The following is an 18807-nucleotide window of genomic DNA, read 5'->3' on the forward strand; positions in this document are numbered from 1 at the left end:
CTATTTTCCCATCCAGATTCATGGACTCCTTGAATTCTACACACAGGCCCCCTGGGGTGCATGGCCGGGAGTTTGGGGAGGGCACCCGTGCTGCAACGACACGGGTTTGGGAGAAACGCTTGATGGGTTTTCAGGTGCCAGGTCGGCGTGAGCCAAGGGTAAGTACTAAAGGGAACGGCAGAGGCGCCTCCTTCGGTTGGGGAACCCGCATGGCCCCTCCCCAACCTTCCTTCTCTCGATCTCGCCTCTGGAGGAAGTTAAAGCCCCGTGGCCCGGAGAGGAGCTCCCAGTTCCCGGCGCTCACCATGCGGCCCCTAGTCCTGCTGTGGGGCTGCCTCCTCCTCCCAGGTGAGATCGGGGGCGGGGGTGGAGGGATGTGGGGCTCATCCCCAAGTTCGCCCTTGGGTCTGCAAGAGAGAGGACCTCTTGAACCTACATTTCCTTGTCGCTGTGACCCAGCCCAGCCGCCTGATCCTTCCAGGCTTCACCCCACCCCATTCGTTCTCGGCCCTCAGAGGGGGCTGGGGCTGACTGTTTCTGTAACCCAGGGCCGAGTCTTTGCCCAGAATTGTGGGTTCCAGACCCTTCATGTCTGAGTGGCTTTACCTCTTTTGTCTTCATTTCCTGACTCTGTGCCAGCCTGAGGGCAGACAAGACACCCCTTATATTGTTGCTACATTAAGCTCAGCAAATAGTTCTTGAACCTCTGCTGTACCACTTAACAACAACCCCGAGAGATAAATTATCCTATTTAGTCAATTCACAAGCCTGCTTTTCTTTTTTTTTCTTTTTTGCTCCTTTCTTTTTTTAACCTTTTAACATAAAAAATTAGTATGCATCTTATAGCTGATGTCAGTTGTTCAAATGACTGTTTTTTTCTTAACATTGTATAGAATTATGGTGGCTCTTACATATGATAGCATCTTAATTCAATAAAATACGACACTGTCATCATCCATAGGTGAGAAAACTCAGAGTGGTCAAGCAATTTCCCCAGGGTCACACAGCTACTAAGTGGCTGTGCTGGGATTCAAACTCCCGGTTGTCTGAATCTAGAGCTTCCCCATCAGCAGCCTTCAATATGCCAGGTTTAGGGAAACAGCAACAACCCTGTCCCAAGGTCCCTCAGTGGCAGAATGAGTACCAGCTCTTACCAGGGATGCCCTGAGAAGGGAGTCACTGAGGAAAAGCCCTTTGGTCTTGACCCTGGTACTTGAATCAGGGAATTCCAACCATCACCCCTGCTGTGGTTTCAGGTTATGAAGCCATAGTGGGCCCAAAGGAAATCAGCGGCTTTGAAGGTGACACCGTGTCCCTGCACTGTACCTACGAGGAGGAGCTGAAGTCGTACAAGAAATACTGGTGCAGGGAGAGCGGGTTATTCATCTCCCGCTGCTCTGGGACTGTCTACTCTGGAGAATACGGCCAGGAAGGCAGGGTGTCCGTCCAAGACAACCCCCGGAAACTCAGGATCGAGGTGATTCTGAGGAACCTCACCCTGGAGGACAAGGGGCAATACTGGTGTGGGGTCGAAAGACTGGGCTTGGATAAGACTTTCTTGGTCTCTCTGCTTGTCTTTCCAGGTAACAAATGTCCCTTCTTCCCTGGGAGGATTTCAGGGTCGTGGAGGTGGGGGCTGGGGGGTCGCACTTCCCCCCAATAGAGGGCAGGCTGCACAAAAGGGTGGGATGCTGAGAGCCATGCACAGGTTTGGGGTGTTCCTGAGATATGACCTGCTTGCTCAAGACGGCTTCATCCAGGCCTCTGTTTGGGGTGCCCTGTAGCTGGGGATGTTCTGAGAAATTGGTCCTGGGGAGATTAGGGTTCAGGGTCAAGGATCAGAGCTCTGGGGATGCTGGGAATCAAGGATCAGGGAAGGTGCTGAGGCATTGCCTTTGGCCTTGTAGCTTCTCCTGGTCTCCACCTGACAGTCACCACAGCCAAGCTGGGGAAGACAGGGGCTGAGACCTCTCCTTTCACAGGGACCTCCCCATCTGAGCACGCAGCAACCTCTCCGTATGCAGGGACCTCTCCGTATGCAGGGACCTCTCCTCACCTCGCAGCCTCTCCATTTGCAAGGACCTCTTCTCATCCAGCAACCTCTCCGTATGCAGGGACCTCTCCTCACCCCGCAGCCTCTCCATTTGCAAGGACCTCTTCTCACCCAGAAACCTCTCCGTATGCAGGGACCTCTCCACATGCAAGGACCTCTTCGTATGCAGCAACCCCTCCAAATGCAGGGACCTCTCCTCACCTAGCAACCTCTCCTCCTGCAGGGATCTCCCGCCCAGCCAAACGGCTGGATTCCACCTCAAGAGAGGACACCAGTTTTGTCCCCAGCAGGGGCAGCTCCAAGCCCAGGTGAGCTCCAGGTGACCAAGGCCAACTTTTCAGGTCATCACTAAACCATAAGGTGCCTCTGAGGGAATAAGAACCCAAAACGCCTTCCTCTGTGCGAGCACAGCCTCTTGTCCTGGCCGCAGACATGCACAGAGGGCAGATTCAGCCCCCATCCCACTCCCTACCTGGAAGGGCCCTTGAGCAGTGAACAACCTGCACTACAGGGGCCAGCAGCCCTGTTGCCTTGGACTTGCAGGCCAACCGAAGGGGAAGGGTCCACCACGGCCCCAGTCCCCACTTCGCTCCCTGCCTGGCTTCAGGGACAGCCACCCCAGCTCAGTAGCTTTTGCTTGTACACTTTGCACTGGGCCCTGTGCCAAGCAGGAAAATGCAATGCGGAACCAAACAATGTGATTTTTTTCTTACCCAACTGGAGTCCCAGCCTGAAGGCCTGGCTCTTGGGTGTTTATATATAACTGCCCTCCATTACTGGTAGCCAGGTAACTGCTCACAGGTTCAGACCCAGCTGAAAGTGTCTCCTGGGGTTGGCGATGGGGGCTGAGGTCCCTTCCATTGGGACTAACCAAATGTTGTGGTCCCTGGTGCCCTCTGATCTCCTTGGGAGAGATGAGGAATATGACTGGGACTCAGAGTAAGAATGCCCAAAGTGTTGCTGACATCTGGTGACATCAGGCTCCTTCCATCTCACCCGCAGGGTATCCATCCCGATGATCCGCATCTTGGCCCCCGTCCTGGTGCTGCTGGCCCTTCTGCTCGCCACAGGCCTGGCCGCCCTGGGCAGCTACGTGCTCCAGTGGAGGAAGAAAGGTGAGCAGGGTAGACGGGAGGGGTGAGAGGCTCTCAGCCAGGGGCCTCACTGAGACCTGCAGTCCCCCACCACCCCAGAGAGACCTCGTGGGCCTCGGTGTGTGCCTCTGAGACGTGGGCATCAGGAGCCCTGCTCCTCTTTTCTAAGGAACCTGCAGGGCCGTCCACATTAGGCAACTCAAATCGGGGAGCAAGAGACTTGGGGGCTCTCACCTTGCCCTGGTCTGTCCAACCAAGCTCATGAGGCGCTTCTCTCCCTGTTGATCCCAGGGAATCCATGTCCAGTCATTGTAGGTTCTGCTCCTCGCATGAGGACTGATTACACGGGGGAGTGCAGGCCTGAGCACTTGAACTTGAGCAGGATGTACATCACGGCCCCACACCTGACTCTGGGTGTCTAGAGGTGCTCAGCCCCTTTCAAGGCTCTGCCACTTTTTAGCTGTGTGACCTTGGGCAAGTTATCTAACTTCCCTGAGCCTCAGCGCCCTGAGATAAATGTCCAACAAAAATAGAATACAAGCCACATGTGTGATTTAAAATTTCCTAATAGTCACATGAAAAAAAGAAGAAACTAGGGAAGTTAATTCTAATAACGGACTTTATTTAACACATATATCCAAAACATTATCATTTCAACACAGAATTAATATAAAGATACTAATGATACGTATTCTATATTCATTTCTTCATATTGAGTCTTTGAAACCCAGTGTAATTCAGGGTAGTCACATTGCCAGTGCTCACTGGCTGTGTGTAGTTCCCATGGTGGGTGGCACAGATTAAGAAGGTTTAACTGAAATAACAGAAATGGGAGCTGCCTTGTGCCAGGCACCGTGGTGTGGCTTATGTTGTTTTATCTCCTTTAATCTCCTCAATACTGTGGAGTTAGGAACTACTTATTTCAATACCTATAAGTACCCCCATTTTACAGGGCAAGAAACTGAGGCACAGAGTGGTTAAGCGGCTTACCCTGTGTTTGTATAGCTGGGAAGCGGTAGAGCCAGGAAGCCAACTTTGCAAATTGGCAATGTCGTCCCAGTGCTGGTGGCCATGGTGGGGAACACGGCCTGCTACCCAATACCCCTCTGTGTGGCCCCCAGGAAGAAAGATCAGCTTTGCCCACATCCCTAGGCCCCCTCAGAGGAGTCGGGAGGAGCACACAGGGTGAGAACATTCCAATCACAACCTCAGAGCCTCTTAAGCACCTTGCCTCTCAAATTGCGGTCTCCACCTGGCAGCAGTGACATCCCCTGGTAGCCTGTTAGCAGTTCAGACTCTCAGGCCCCAGTCTCAGCCTACTGAATTAGAATCTGCATTTTAATAAAATTTCCCAGGCTCCTGTACAGACATTGAGGTTTAAGAATCAATGACCTTGGCACGCAGGATCACTTCCCTAGCTGGTTTCTGACCCACACGAGGCGATTTCCACGTACCAATCTCTAAAGTCCAGGTCATTGCCAAGGGGCTGGGCTTCTCTGCCCAATCTGCCTGCCAGCTCCCATGGGAAGCCCCAGGTGCAAGGAAGTGTGCCAGTCCACCCATGTGGGAGCAGCTACAGGCTACTCCCGGCTACTCCTGGCTTCAAGGCGCTCCTTCTGTTGCAGGAAGAGGGACCCCTTCTAGGGCCCGAGAGTGGGCTGTCTAACACTTGGAAATGAATTGTCCGAGGAGACACACGTGCTGACAAAGCAAGAGACTTTACTGGGAAGGGGCGCCCGGGCAGAGAGCAGCAGGGTAAGGGAGCCCAGGAGGACTGCTCTGCCACGAGGCTCGCAGTCTCGGGTTTTATGGTAATAGGGTTGATTTCCAGATTGTCTCTGGCCGATCATTCTGACTCAGGGTCCTTCCTGGTGCCCCACACATCACTCAGCCATGATGGATTTCAGTGAGAAGGATTCTGGGAAGTTGGTAGGACATATGGACTGGAGACTCCTCTCTCCTTTTGACCTTTCCCGAATTCTTCCAGTTGGTGGTAGCTTGTTAATTCCACGTTCCTTACCAGCACTTCCAGTTGTAAGATAACTCATCCAAGTGGTTACTATCGGGACTGGCCAGGGTGGGCGGTTTCAGTCAATGGTTCCCCTAACATTTCCGGTCTCTTTCAGTTCAACAGGCCGCAGAGACACAGAAGAAGGAGAAGGTCCATCTCTCCCACTTGGTAAGGAAGGAGACAGGCCCAAGCTCAGATCCCCGTGGGTCCGGAATCTTCATCTGTCTCCCTGCCTGGTCCTCCATGGCTGACCTCAAGGCAGGACTTGCTTCCCACATCCAGGGAATCTGTGTGAGCCCCAAGACCAGCCCTTCAGGCTGCCCTTCTCACCCAGACTTCCCAACCAGTGCCAGCAGGGCTCTGCTCCGGGCCCAAGGCCCTCTTCCCATTTCCCCTTTTAGAATCAGAGAACATTGGAGCTGGATCCACAGGGGGGCTTTGCGATCATCTAGTCCAGCCTCTCTTGAAGTTTGGTGCAAAATCCCTTTCGGAACACCTGGGGGTGGGGGTGGGGGTGGGGGTGGGGTGGAGGCCTATTAGAAATACAGTCTCCTCCATATCAGTCCCAACCAGAACCTCTCGGGGCGGGCGCCAGGAGCCTGACTTATAAACACTGCCCTGGAGGATTCTGACAACACACCAGAGGATGACTCCCCATAGACCCTAGTCTGCTTTTGCAGAAAAGAGAACTGAGAAGAGAGAACAGAGGGGAAAAAGTCTTGCCCAAGGTCACACAGCAGGCAGTGGCCCAAATAGAGAGCAGGATCCAGAGGTCTCAATTCCCATCTCTCCTCTTTGCAGAACACCCTTCTCTGAGCTTTCCTTGGCTCTAAGGCCAAAGTGGAGTGGCTACCCTGACACTTGGGCTGAGGGTGGTGCTCTCGGGACCAGGGGCAGAAAGAATGAGGGTCCCTGTGCCCATCTTCCTGGAGAGAGGAAGTTGCCCGAAGCTACCTGCTGCCTGGCCCTTTCCTGACCCCTGCAAAGAGAGACCTGCCCCTTCCCACGCCAGCACTCCTACAGAGAGGGTCACAGCTCAGGAAACCGAAGCCCTACCTGCCTCACCCAACCCCCCCCCCCCCCCCGCCCCCAGCCTCTCCTTCCTCAGCTATTCACAGAGATGCCTCTACTCTTTCCCTGCACATTGGAGCAGGAAAGAGGGGCTGCCATTGCCTTCTTCCCTGGCGCCAGCAGGGACAAAAGACTCAGGCCCGATCCACCTAGGGAGGGGCTGCGGTGGGAGGGGGTACCGGGCCTTCTTCCACTTAGGAAGCAGCTGTTGTTATCTCAGGAAGCTCAACAAGACCGAAGGGGTGGATGGAAGTGAGGGAAAGGTCATGGAGACAGATGCAGGGGCTGCCAGGGCCACCGCCAAAGCCCTCCTCCTGGCTCTGCGGCCTGGGGCTCCCCCCTCCCCCAGCTCTAGCAGAGGGGCTGGACCAGGTGGCAGAGCCTCCATGCTGCCGCGCTACTGTCTTTCTAGTGCCTAGAAGTAGTGGCCTCTCATATAGATCTCATAGAGTCAACAACCCAGAAGATGCCTCCTTGCTTGCTGAAACAGCCCAGGGACCACTGAGTGGACAGAGGCACCACTGAGAGGTGCAGACCCGCCCTGGACAGAGGGTAGTGGTCCTGGCCACAACCTGCATGTGTGGTTTGGTCCCTGCTCCCCCACCCCCACCCCCCACCCCGAGGTTCTTCCCTCAAATTCAGTCACCCTTGAGTAGGTGACACTTCTGCAGCTGCTGGTGGTCAGTGGTCAGCAGTGGCTGGGTTTTGACTGAATCACAAAGCTGTTAGTATGGGATTCATGGGAAATGGACCTGACATCAGGAGTTCTCTGGTCCAGCCCCAGTTCTGCCATGTCCTCCCCACAGGCAGGGCTGGGACGGACGAGGGCCGTGAGCGACAGCATTTGTGAAATCTCCCTCCCCCTCTCCCATTCCTTCAGGCCCTCATCCCTCCCAGTCACATCGCACCTGAGGAATTCTGTTCTGACTCTTACCTTGTCCCCGTAAGACTGAAAGGGTCACCAGAGGTGGCTCAAACATCCACCTCTGCCCCCATTCCCCACAGCTAGGGTATTGCTAGAAGCAGAGGCCCAGTTGGTAGACAAGGGACACTGCCACAAAGAGAAGTGTGCGGGATGTCAGGACGGCAGCACAGTGTAGGAAAGAGCTTGGGTCTGAGGCCAAAGAATCATGAGCACAAGGCTCAGCTCAGTCACTCACCCGCTGTGTGACTTCTGGCAAGTTACATCACCTCTCTGAGCCTCGGCTTCCCCATCTCACAGGACTGTGGTTGGGAACAAATGAGACAAGACACCTCATAGTTATCCACAAAATGGGGGCTTCTTTTCTTGGCTCCAGTGCCCATCAGGCCAGGCGATTTGCTGGCCGGGTCACCTCAGGGCAGCTGTGCCCTTAGGAGACGTGGCTCGGGGCCAGCTGCTGGGCAAAGGAGCAGGAGATGGAGGGGCCCAGCATTCTGACCTGAGAACCCACGGGAGCAGCTAAGCCCAGGTCAGGAGATGGGCTTCCGCACTCACTCTGGACTACCCGCCTCTCTTCCCTGGGCCTCGGTTTTCTCATCTGATCAGGGAGGGGGTTCTCAGATCAATGATCCCTAAAGAATTTTTCCTGTGCTGTTTGTTCTTCAGTGAATCTTTGAGGGTCCAACTTTGCTGTCTCCAGGTCTATTATAGAGAACCTGCAGCCTGCACCTTCTTCCTGCTTCAAGAATAGAAATCACAATCAGGGAAACAAATTAATCATTCCGGGAGTTCCCAGTTATTGAGTAATTAAACATGATCAGAAACATTTATTATAACCCTAAGGGAAAAATTTCTATCCCCATTTTACAGCTTGGGAAACTGGATCTCAGAAAAGTTAGGTGGCTCACCCAAGGTCACACTGAGACATAGTAAACTGGCCGTAAGGACTCTGACTCGGCAGCCCCCCCCCCTGCATTTCCCTCCTCCTGCTCCGGCTTGCAGACCATCCCCACTCCCAAGAACAGGCTGTTCTGACGGAGTCTGTGTTTCAGCCTCAGGGGAACAGCTGGGTCCCAGAGCATGCGGTGATCAACAATGCAGAGCCCACTGGGCCTCCAGCCAGCCCCAACACGGAGATCCGGAGCCTGAGCCAGGTGTGGACAGGGGGCTCTGGGGGCCTGGAGCCACCTAGCCTGGCTCCTCTCAGACCACGCACGCAAGTGGGGGAGGGCTGTGCCCTCAGCACCCACCCACCTCCCCCATCGGAACCAGAGCTTAGGCCATTTCACCAAGAGAGCCAGGCCTCCTGACCTCACATCCTCATTTTTTTTGATCCAGAAAATTCTTGAATAGCATGGTGGGAGTGATAGCTTAAAGAGTTCTGGGCTGGCAGGATTCCCACAGCTTCAGCCAGCACTGGGCCCGGGGCCATGACGATGCTCTCCCAGAGGATGGGGGGTCGAGGGAATGAATCAAAGCCTGAGGGCTCTGGGGAAGAGGAGTGGTTAGTCTTGTGGGCCTCAGATGGACAGAGGCCCAGAGCTTGTGGAAAAGGCTGGGGTGGACCCAGCAGCTACCTGGAGACCCCCAGCCGGGCTCTGCTTTTCAACCCCTACTGTTATCTTTACAGACTTCAGAGGAAGACGCAGCCTCTTGGAAGAACCCTGAGGGAGACATGACCCCAGGACCTCCCCTCCCCATGTCTGAGGATGAGCTGGACTTTTCCAAGTTCATCTCAGTCTAGCCACCGAATGCCCTCTTGAATCTCTGGAAGGGCTGGATTTTCGCTAACTCGGATACGCTTTCTGCTACGGCTTCAGAGTCCTCTGGCCAGAGTCCAGGGCTCTCCCGCACCCTCCCCAGGCTCTCCTCCTGCATGCCCCAGCTGATCCGGAAGGCTTCGTCAGCCCTGGAGCCCAGAGTGGTGGCCTCACAGTTCCAGCGGGAGGCTGGGACCTTCCCAAGATGGTCACATTCCTGGGCAAAGCGCACAGCTGCTGGATTCTTAAGGGGCCAGGCCGGGCTCAGGGGGTCTGGTCGGAGTTTGTATCTGCTAAGGGAATCCCCCTGGTCCTGGGTGCCCAGTCACAGGCCCCTCCCTACTCCCCCTCCAGACCCCACCTTCTCTTCCCTTCCTTCCATCCTCAGATTTAGCACCAAGTTCTTCTGCATAAACCAGTGAAGAGGAGGGAGACTGCTGGGTTAGACTGGATTCTGATTTCTTGAAGCCGGTTGTGAACTACCTGCATCCCAGTCCTTCCGGAAGTTGGTTAAAAAGATGATTTCTTGGGCCCTATCAAGAACTACCAAAACCTGGGAATTCCCTGGCATACCAGTGGTTAGGGCTCGTCACTTTCACTGTTGTGGGCCTGGGTTTGTTCCCTGGTCAGGGAACTAACTACCAAAACCATCTCTCAGGCTGGGCCTGGGACTCTGCATTTCTAACAAGTGCCCTGGTGATTCTAACACTCGAGTTTGAGCACCAGTGGGCTGGTTGAGCTCTCAGACCCCTTGGTTTAGAGAGTCTACATTTGGTGTGTGGAGTCTCCCCCCTGCGCCTTATAGAGCATGCTCTGCCCACGACACCATGACCCAGCTGGGGGCTTTCCTGGACCTGCCTGAGTCCAGGCCCAGGTCAAGTGCACATTGGAAGGGGTGAGCCCAAGGCTGACGGGGAGCAATTGTCTTTCTGATCTCCCTACACAGCTGTTCGTTGCAGGCTTTGGAAGGAGGATAGAGAAAAGCTCAGCTCCTTCCTTGTCAAGAAAGTGTTGATTACCTGTGGGTTCTGAGAGCTGGGGAGGGGGTGGGAAAACACAGGCTGCAGGTGGAGGTTGGGCTCTAAAAGGGAGGAGGGAGGGGACAGGGCAGGACCATAAGGGGAACCTGAAGGTGACCTGGAGTTTGGTCTCCTGGGGTGGGGGGAGGGGAGGTAGAATAACAGAACTACTGTTTTTTGTTTTTGTTTTTTCTATTTTCTTTGAAAAGTGAACCGTGGGCTGCTCAGTATACAAAACCTAGAAAGATGGGGGATAAAAAGAAGAAAACACATCACCCATCATCTCACCACTACCCAGAGACGAAACGACTGCATTTTGTTGTATTTCTTTCCTGTCTTTTTCTCCACATCACTTGCGGACGTTCTTTTACAAATTATTTTGTACATACAACTTTATATCCTGCTTTTCCCACTGAATTACTATCTCATAAGCATTTATGTTTTTACATAATGTTTTCACAACACGTTCATAAATTAAATGTGGACCAGCTGCCATACAGTTCGTGTTGGTGTGCTTCAGTTTATTTCAATTCTCTCTTGTTAGATACTTAATCGGTTTCTATTTGTGCTATCATAAATAACAGTGTGGTGAATCTAGGCACACAGCTTTACCTGCCTTTGGAGATGTCTTTCAGAAGGATTTGCCAGGTGGAAATGGATTTACCGCTGTGGAAGATACCAGGTCAGAGGGTGTGAACATTTTTGAAGCTACTGATACCCAGTGGTACACCGCTTTCAGAAACGGCAGAACCTATTTCACTCCCACCAGGGCCTGTCAGTCAGCGTTTCTCGGAGTCCTTGCCAGCCTCTGCAGCCTGTCCCCGCAGGTGTGGGAGGAGGAGCCACTGCTTACGGCCCCTGCAGTGAGGGCCTAGGGGGCTGGGCAAGGTGGAGCTGCGCTGGTGCTGCAAGAAGGTGGCAGCCAGTTCCTGGGGGTGAGGCGGTGAGAACTTCGTATCGTCCCCGACTGGAAAGGGCGCCCGAGGTCTGAGCTCTGGGGACTCGGCCCAGCGTCCGGGCACAGTGTGTGCCTAGATGTTGGGGGAGGTAGGAAGCAGCACGTGTCAGGGGGTCCCAGACCCCAAAATTTCCTCCAAAGCAGGCTTCCCCCACGAGAAATCCCTCAGCTGGAGGCTGGCGAGAACAGGGGCTTCTCAGGAAGGAAAGAAACTTCCTGTCTTCTCAACCCATCACCTACCGCAGCCAGAGCTTTGGGGGGGCCCGGAGCGGTCCGCCGAGTCATCCCAGTCCCACCCCTTGCCTGTTTTCAGACCACGTGTCTGCTAAAGCGATCTATGTCTTTTGCGAGGCAGAGCTCTCTCTAAGGCAGCCTAGGGCTGGCATCCTCAGATTCCAAGTTTCCGCGGATTTATTAGCTACTCAAACATCCTCCATAGACCCTGTCCTGGCTCCCGGCCCAGTGCCACCCTCCTGGGCAGGGAAGGAAGTCTGCTCCTTCACCAGCTGCCACTCTACAGTCCCCCCATCTTGACACACCCTGGTTTTATATTTGTACACCCAAATTTTCAGCTCTGCGATCTTGTGTACCTATGAGAGGCCCCTGAGCAAAAGAGTTGCAGCAAGCCACTTCCCACCCATCCTGAGAGCGAGGGTTTCCAGCCTGGGAACTTGCCGAGGTAAAAATTAGGGGAACGTCAGCTTTGCTAATGTTCTGTTTTGCCAAATTGGGATATTAACTACAATAATAAACTATCCTTTCTCCTCCCACTTGTTTCTTTTAAAGAAATATTTTAACACCAAAGGGAGTGCTGATGGGGAAAATGAATGATTTAAGATTGTCCTTCCCTAATCGACCCCTAGACAAAGAATTGCATGTTATGATCTTAATCCACTGACACCTATTGAGGAGAGATTTTCTACAATCTTTTGGCTACAAAAGGGGAAGGGTTGGGGAGGGATAAATTAGGAGTTATATATATACACACTAATATATATATGAGAGAGAAACAAGGACCTACTATATAGCACAGGAAACCATATTCAGCATTTTGTAATAACCTAGAATGTAAAAGAATCTGAAAAAGAAGATATACATATATATATGCTTTTCAAAGAGGCCCTTTATCAGTTTGAGAAATTTCCCTTCTAGCCCTAGTTTAGTGAGGTTTTTTTCTTTTAAATCAGAAATTGATGTTGATTTTATAGATGATTTTTCCAAACTATTGAGATGATTATATGTTTTTTCTTTTTTAGTCTGTAAATATGACTCCATTCTTTGCTTTTCTAACATTAAACCAAACTGCAGTTAACTTGACTTGGTCAATACTGGTATGTAGTTTTTGTTCGTTTGTTTGTTTTTTCTTGTTAAGGTCTCTTGGGAGCAGGTCCCTAACTTACCAACTTGGACCAGGTCCCTAACTTACCAGAATCTTGGGTTGCCTGGTTTTGTTATCCAGGTAAGCTGAGAAGTGGTCCCTCCTCTTCAAGTTTCTGGGAGAGTTTGTGTAGAATTGGTAATATTTCTTTTTCATATGTTTGGTAGAATTTATCAGTGAAGGCATCTGGGCTTAGAATTTTTTTTTGTGGGAAGATACAAACTAGACATTGTTAATTGCCATTTTACACAGACAATGTTTACTTAGATTTTTATATTTCAGATTTTCTTTTTAAAAGTCATGTTGGTGGTAAACCCTGTCAGTTTTTATCTGAAAAGCTCTACTTCATCAAAATTTTTGGGGGACTTCCCTGGTGGTGCAGTGATTGAGAGTCCACCTGCCAATGCAGGAGACATGGGTTTGATCCCTGCTGCAGTAAGATCCCACATGCCATGGAGCAATTAAGCCTGTGCACCACAACTGCTGAGCCCATACACTGCAACTACTGAAGGCTGTGTGCCTAGAGCCCATGCTCTGCAACAAGAGAAGCCACCACAATGAGAAGCCCGCGCACCACAATGAAGAGTAGCCCCGATCTCCACAACTAGAGAAAGCCTGCACACAGCAACAAAGACCCAACGCAGCCAAAAATAAAATAAATAAATAAAATTTTTTAAAAAAATTCTTGGAAGAGTTTTCTAGGTTTACAGCCATTTTCTCTCAGCAGTCTGGAAATATTATTGTTCTGTCTTCTAGCTGTAAGTGTTGCTGTTGAGAAGTCTGCTGTCAGACTGAGTGATGTGATCTTTTTTCTCAAACTGCTATTCTACTTGTATTAGTGTTCTGCAGTTTTACTCCTGGCCATGAACTTTAAATTTTTCTTTTTTGGTGTAAATCCTTATATCTGTGGATTCATACCTTTCATCAGTTCTGGAAAATTCTCTTCAAATATTTATCTGTATTCTGTTCTTTTTAATGCCTCCATTGACCAGGATAAAATATTTTTAGACCTTATCTTTATAGCTACAGTATTTCTTACCATCTCTTTCACATTTCCCTTCTCCTTATCTCTCTGTTTTTCATTCTGTATAGTTTCTTCAGCTCTTTCTTCTAGTTTAGTACTTCTTAAGCTTGAAAATGTCTATTGGGACTTCCCTGGTGGTGCAGTGGTTAAGAATCTGCCTGCCAATGCAGGGGACATGGGCTCAATCCCTGGTCTGGGAAGATCCTACATGCTGCGGAGCAACCAAGCCCAAGCGCCACAAATTTGAGCCTGTGCTCTAGAGCCTGTGCTCTAGAGCCCGTGTGCCACAACTACTAAAGCCCGCTCACCTGCAGCCTGCACACCGCAACAAAGAGTAGCCCGTAGCCCCTGCTCGCCACAAGTGCAGAAAGCCCTCACACAGCAACGAAGACCCAATGCGGCCAAAAATAGATAAATAAATAAATCTAAAAAAAAAGAAAAAAATGCCTATTAACCAAGGAACACAGTTAAACTGCAAATTTGATCCAGGAGTTCTGGATGGGGCCTGAGAGCTGCATTTCTAACAAGCTCCTAGGCTGATGATTCTGCTAATCCAAGGACCATATTTAGGGGAGCAACTTTCTGGTTCATTCATCTCTTTTCAATTGTGTTTGATTTGCTGTTAACGCCCTCCAATTAGTCTTTGTTTTAATCATTGTATTTTTTATTTCTATAAGTTTTGGATGGTTCTCCTTCAAAACCAATGGGCCATTCTAGCATCTTGTTACTTGTTAATTTTTGTAACACCATCTTTTATTTCCTTAAACATTTACACACACATGGTTAGTTAACACTTTGTGCCTAATATCAGAAGTCCTTGGACATATAAATATGTTGTCGTTTATGGTAACTATCGCTCATGGTGGTCTGTTTCTCTGAATTTTGTGATCTCACGTTGTGAGCTCATGTTTGGATGAATCTATGAAAAATCGGGGGGGGGGGGGGAGGCGGGACACTGAGGATACATTCCTCCAGAAATTATTTGTATTTGCTTCCGTCAGGATGGGTCCAGGAAAAGATACCAACTTGGGACCAGGTCCCTAACTTACCAGAATCTCAGGTTGCCTTACCTCGACCCTGGTTTTATATTTAACTTACCAAATGTGATGCTAATATTGGCATTTTCCCTTAGGACAACCTCACCTTTCCTGCCCACTCTTCATGCCTAAGAGGGCTATTTTCTTTTGTTTTGTGGCGTCTTTGAGATTTCCCTTCCCACAAGCCCAGAAACACAATAAAAATCGTTTCATGTAATATCTCATTGTTTAAAAGCACAAGGTACCCTGTTCACTCTGCCTGCACTAAAACCCCGACTCCCATTTTCCAGGCACCTGTAAGGCCCTTAGATTTCTGTGTGACTCTAGGGAGGGGAGGAAGCCCTCCAAAACAGGATTGCGGTATCATTTCTTTCCACTCTGGTGAGTAGGGACTCAGGGAAAGATTTGATTCAAGTTAGAAAAATAACGGGGTGTTTCTTACACCAGCGTGTGAGAAAATAAAATTCACAGTCACCACATCAGAATAAAGGATAATCCTTAGAATTAGATATATTCAGCTTCATGATAACCTTTCCTCTTGCTCTTAATGATTTCCCATTGCTGCAGACGAAATGGTCCACAGACCAGCACTCGGGTACCAACACCACACAGTAGAAAGGCAGGTTTATGAGAAACTGCAAAGAGAGGAAGATCCGTTTCTGGAAGGAAAACCAAGCCCAGAAAAAAACGGGTGGAGGCACTTAGATAATTTGTGAAATTGTCAGGCACTGTGCCAAGACTTGCAAACAGGAAATGAGAGAGGATACAAACATTGATATAAACATCCAGATGTTTTAGGCGGGGGTGGTGGTCAGAGGTGCACACTCCTGCCTCACGCCTGGCACAGCTGGTTCGCACCATGCACTGTGGCTCCGGGATGGCCTTTTTTGAGGATATTTGGCTGCTCCCATGAGCTGGACTCCCGCCAACTGAAAGATGTCCTCGGTTAAGCAGGTTCAATGAACCTTCTTAATCGTCAGCTCTATCTCCTGGCAACTGTCCGTACACTCTCCAGCAGGCTCGGTCTCACTTCCCAGTAGCTTTTCTCCTTGATTCCTTAGCCTAAAATAATTTTCTAACTCACTCATGCCAAGAGTCCTGAAAATGGCTATCGATGTTATTCAGAATTATTGAAATTAAGTGGATCGAAATATCCCTCTAGTTGACAGGACCCCTCCCAGGCTTAGGGCTGTAGCTGGAAGTGTTTGTGGTGTGTTGAAAGTTTGCCTAATTAGGGCCAAATTTACCTCTGTCCTTTTGTGTTGTCCCAGAAAGGTCATCCTTCAAGATGTTTCTATGTCCTTCATCATGAATTTATGCTGAAGTTTGACTAAGCTAGTGGTGATTAAGAGATGAAGCCTCTGTTACTAACCGGTTTCAGGGTTCAAAACTTACACACACAGGGTCCACTTCCTCCATGTAAAATAGGGACATCACACTGCATCTTATAAAGCCCTTTCCTGTTCAGAAATTCAGAGGCCATTGTCCAACTCGTAAATTTTTAAGGGAAGAAAATGTCAACAGATGTCTGCTGATTGTATTCATGTGTTCAAAGAAATGGTTTTGGGTTGATACAACTGTACTAAGCCTTGTGTCAAAGGACAAGAAAGCTTGGTCTCTGCCTCCTAGGAGCTCCTGGTTATGGGGGGTCAGGAGCCACATAAACAATGACCACAGTGTCTGGAGTGTGTCCACGGGGTTCTCGGAGGGTCACGTAGAAAGTGAACAGCAGGCACTGGCTACTGTGGATGTGGGTCTTGGAAAATCTCGAAGAAGTCCATCCAGGTGGAGATATGCCTCAGGAGCAGTTGAAAATAGGGTCTGGGAGTCTTAACGTGTGCAAGGGACTGAGGCTGTTGTATCCACTGGCCCAGGAGCCCATGTGGCAGAGAAGAAACGAGAGCTGAAGGCAGCACGACATTTCGGAGGTTGGCTTATTATATTCTCCTTTCCTCCCACTCTCGTGTCCTTCTTTGGAGAAGACAGCTTTATTTTCTGCATTAAGTACAGTATATGATGACACACCCTAGCCTCCCAACAGGCAAAAAGAGGGGCAGTATTCTAACCCGGCAAGTCTGAGTATCTTAAGACTGGCCCTAAGCCAAGGTAGGATGACACACTAAGGGGAGGGGTGCTCCCTTACTAACTTAGAAATTTGTAAATGGAAGGTAACGGGGAATTAGGTGATCTGTGCCTTAAGCAAAAACCCCACGACCACCACCCTCCCCTCACACACATGCACACATATTCATAGCCAGGAGTCTGGAGTAGACAAAGATATTCAAGAGCAAACATCTTACCAAAATACCAATTCTTTTTCAATCTGCAACGAGCATTTATTCATCCACTTAGCAAACATCCCCGAACGTTTGAGAATTCGCTCCAGCATCAGCACCTCTTGGAAATGCTTTTTGACGCCCCCACGGACTGACTGAGGAGCCATTTCTTGGTGCTCCCATAACAGCTTCTCCTTCCAGAGTCCTAATCAGGACCCTCTTCCTATCTGCGGTCTTAGACTCTGGGCCTCTGGATGTAGGGACCCTCGCCTTGTTCAAAGGTGCTCAGTAGATGGTTACTGAATGAATAGAGTAGTACTCCCTCATCCGCAGTTTCAGTTACCCATGGGCAACCACTGTCCAAAAATATTAAATGGAAAACTTCAGAAATAAACAACTTACGAGTTTCAAATTGAGTGTCATTTTGAGTAGAGTGACGAAACCTCTCACCGTCCACTCTGTCCTGCCCGGGACACGCATCATTCCTTTGTCCAGCATATTTCACCTGATGGTCACTTGGTAGCCCTCTAAGTTAGATTGACTGTCTTGCTACCTCAGTGCTTTGTGTTCAAGGAACTCTTATTTTACTCAAAATCGCCCCAGAGCACCAGAGAAGTGATGCTGGCAATTCGGAAGCCGCAGGAAGATCCCACATGCCTCAGAGCAACTAAGCCCGTGCGCCACAACTGCTGAGCCTGCACACCCTAGAGCCTGTGCTCCACAGCAAGAGAAGCCACCACAGTGAGAAGCCCCTCTTGCCGCAACTAGAGAAAGCCCACGCACAGCAATTAAGACCCAAGGCAGCCAATAAATTTTTACAAAAAAAGAAGGAGGAGGAGGGGGAGGAGGAGAGAAGGAGGGGAGGAGAAGAGGAAGGAGAAGGAGGGGGAGGGGAGGAGAGGGAGAGGAGGGGGAGGGGTGGAGCAGGAGGAAGAAGAGAAAGAGGAAGAAGGAGAAGGAGAAGGAGAAGAAGGAGAAGGAGAAGGAGAAGAAGGAGAAGGAGAAGGAGAAGAAGGAGAAGGAGAAGAAGGAGAAGGAGAAGGAGAAGGAGAAGGAGAAGGAGCAGGAGTAGGAGAAGGAGACGGAGAAGGAGAAAAAGAAGAAGAAGAAGAGGAAGAAGAAGAAGAAGACTCACCATCACTTGGGGGGCTTTTAAAACACACTGCTTCCCAGGCTCCAGTCCCAGACTGGCAGACACTGGCTAGATACTGTTTCCTCTTCTGGAGCACCAAGAAAGACTACATTTCCCAGCTTCTCTTGCAGTAATCCAGGGCTCAGTGACTAGGGAGATTGGATCCCTGAATCACTGCTAGGAGTGCCACCCAATCTCCATCAGATGTGATGTGCGCAAGAAATGAATAATAAAGTTGTTCAGTTGCTAAGCTGTTAGCCTTTCCTGAACTTCAGATTTAATTGCTCTGGATTGGGGTCCAGGCAATTGTATTTTTTAACCTCCCCCGCCCCAGGCAATTTTAATGTGCAACCAGGATTGAGAACCACTGGATTAGGACAGAAATACAAGTGCGGAGTTGCTAGGTATGGTAAAGAAATATTGAGTTTCCAGGGGTACCCCAGGAGATGCGAAGAACGTTGTTCAGAAATGAGAGAAAAAAAGCAGGAGAGGGCCCAGCAACATGAAGGGAGGCAGAGGGACTCAAGGACAAAAAGTTGGCCGGGGAAACATTCTGTGTGCTGGGAATGGTCAAGGGACGTTTCAGAGCTGGGTTTAACATTCAGGTGTACATTCTCATCAGAGCTGTTAGGTGGGTGACATAAGTCCCTATGGATGCCTCCAAATCACCAGTCAAGTTGGCCCCACACGCGTCCCTGTGCGAGCAGATGCTTTGGGAAAATCAAAGGAAGGGGGCCAGTTCCACAGTTGGTCATCACAGAGCGAAGGGCACAGCCAAAGCCCTCTCCTGAGAATCCTCAGTGAGCATCCTGGGCTCCCCTGAGGAACTCAGGTAGGAAGGAAGGCTGACCCCTCAACCACACACCCATGGTGACATCGGGGTGACATTTCCACTGCTCTCTATGGCCCCTGTTGCTGAGCACCTAGAACCAGTCCTAGCATTAGCCCCGGGAGAGGCCATGACACTTTACAGAGGGGGAACCTGAGGGCCAGGGAAGTAGAGGAATCTGCCTAAGGCCACACAGCAAGTTCTGGGTGAAGCTGAGTGGATTAGCCAGGGGGTCCCTGAGTC

At 50.4% G+C, this 18807-nt stretch overlaps 1 protein-coding gene across 2 annotated transcripts; it reads left to right on the forward strand.

Moving 5' to 3' along the window:
• The first annotated feature begins 305 nt into the window (after window positions 1-305).
• On the forward strand, window positions 306-9841 carry CD300LG (CD300 molecule like family member g). 2 transcript variants are annotated; one of them, XM_057716069.1, is made up of 7 exons: window positions 306-348; window positions 1257-1583; window positions 2277-2361; window positions 3056-3168; window positions 5274-5326; window positions 8204-8305; window positions 8782-9841. In XM_057716069.1, exons 1-7 carry the CDS (start codon window positions 306-308, stop codon window positions 8893-8895), a joined length of 837 nt encoding a protein of 278 aa, XP_057572052.1. In that variant the 3' UTR covers window positions 8896-9841. The 2 variants fall into 2 exon arrangements, with proteins under 2 accessions (XP_057572052.1, XP_057572053.1); XM_057716070.1 differs by lacking the exon at window positions 8204-8305.
• Window positions 9842-18807: the final 8966 nt, after the last annotated feature.

This window comes from Hippopotamus amphibius, chromosome 17 (genome assembly GCF_030028045.1).
Source record: "Hippopotamus amphibius kiboko isolate mHipAmp2 chromosome 17, mHipAmp2.hap2, whole genome shotgun sequence".
NCBI lineage: Eukaryota > Metazoa > Chordata > Mammalia > Artiodactyla > Hippopotamidae > Hippopotamus > Hippopotamus amphibius.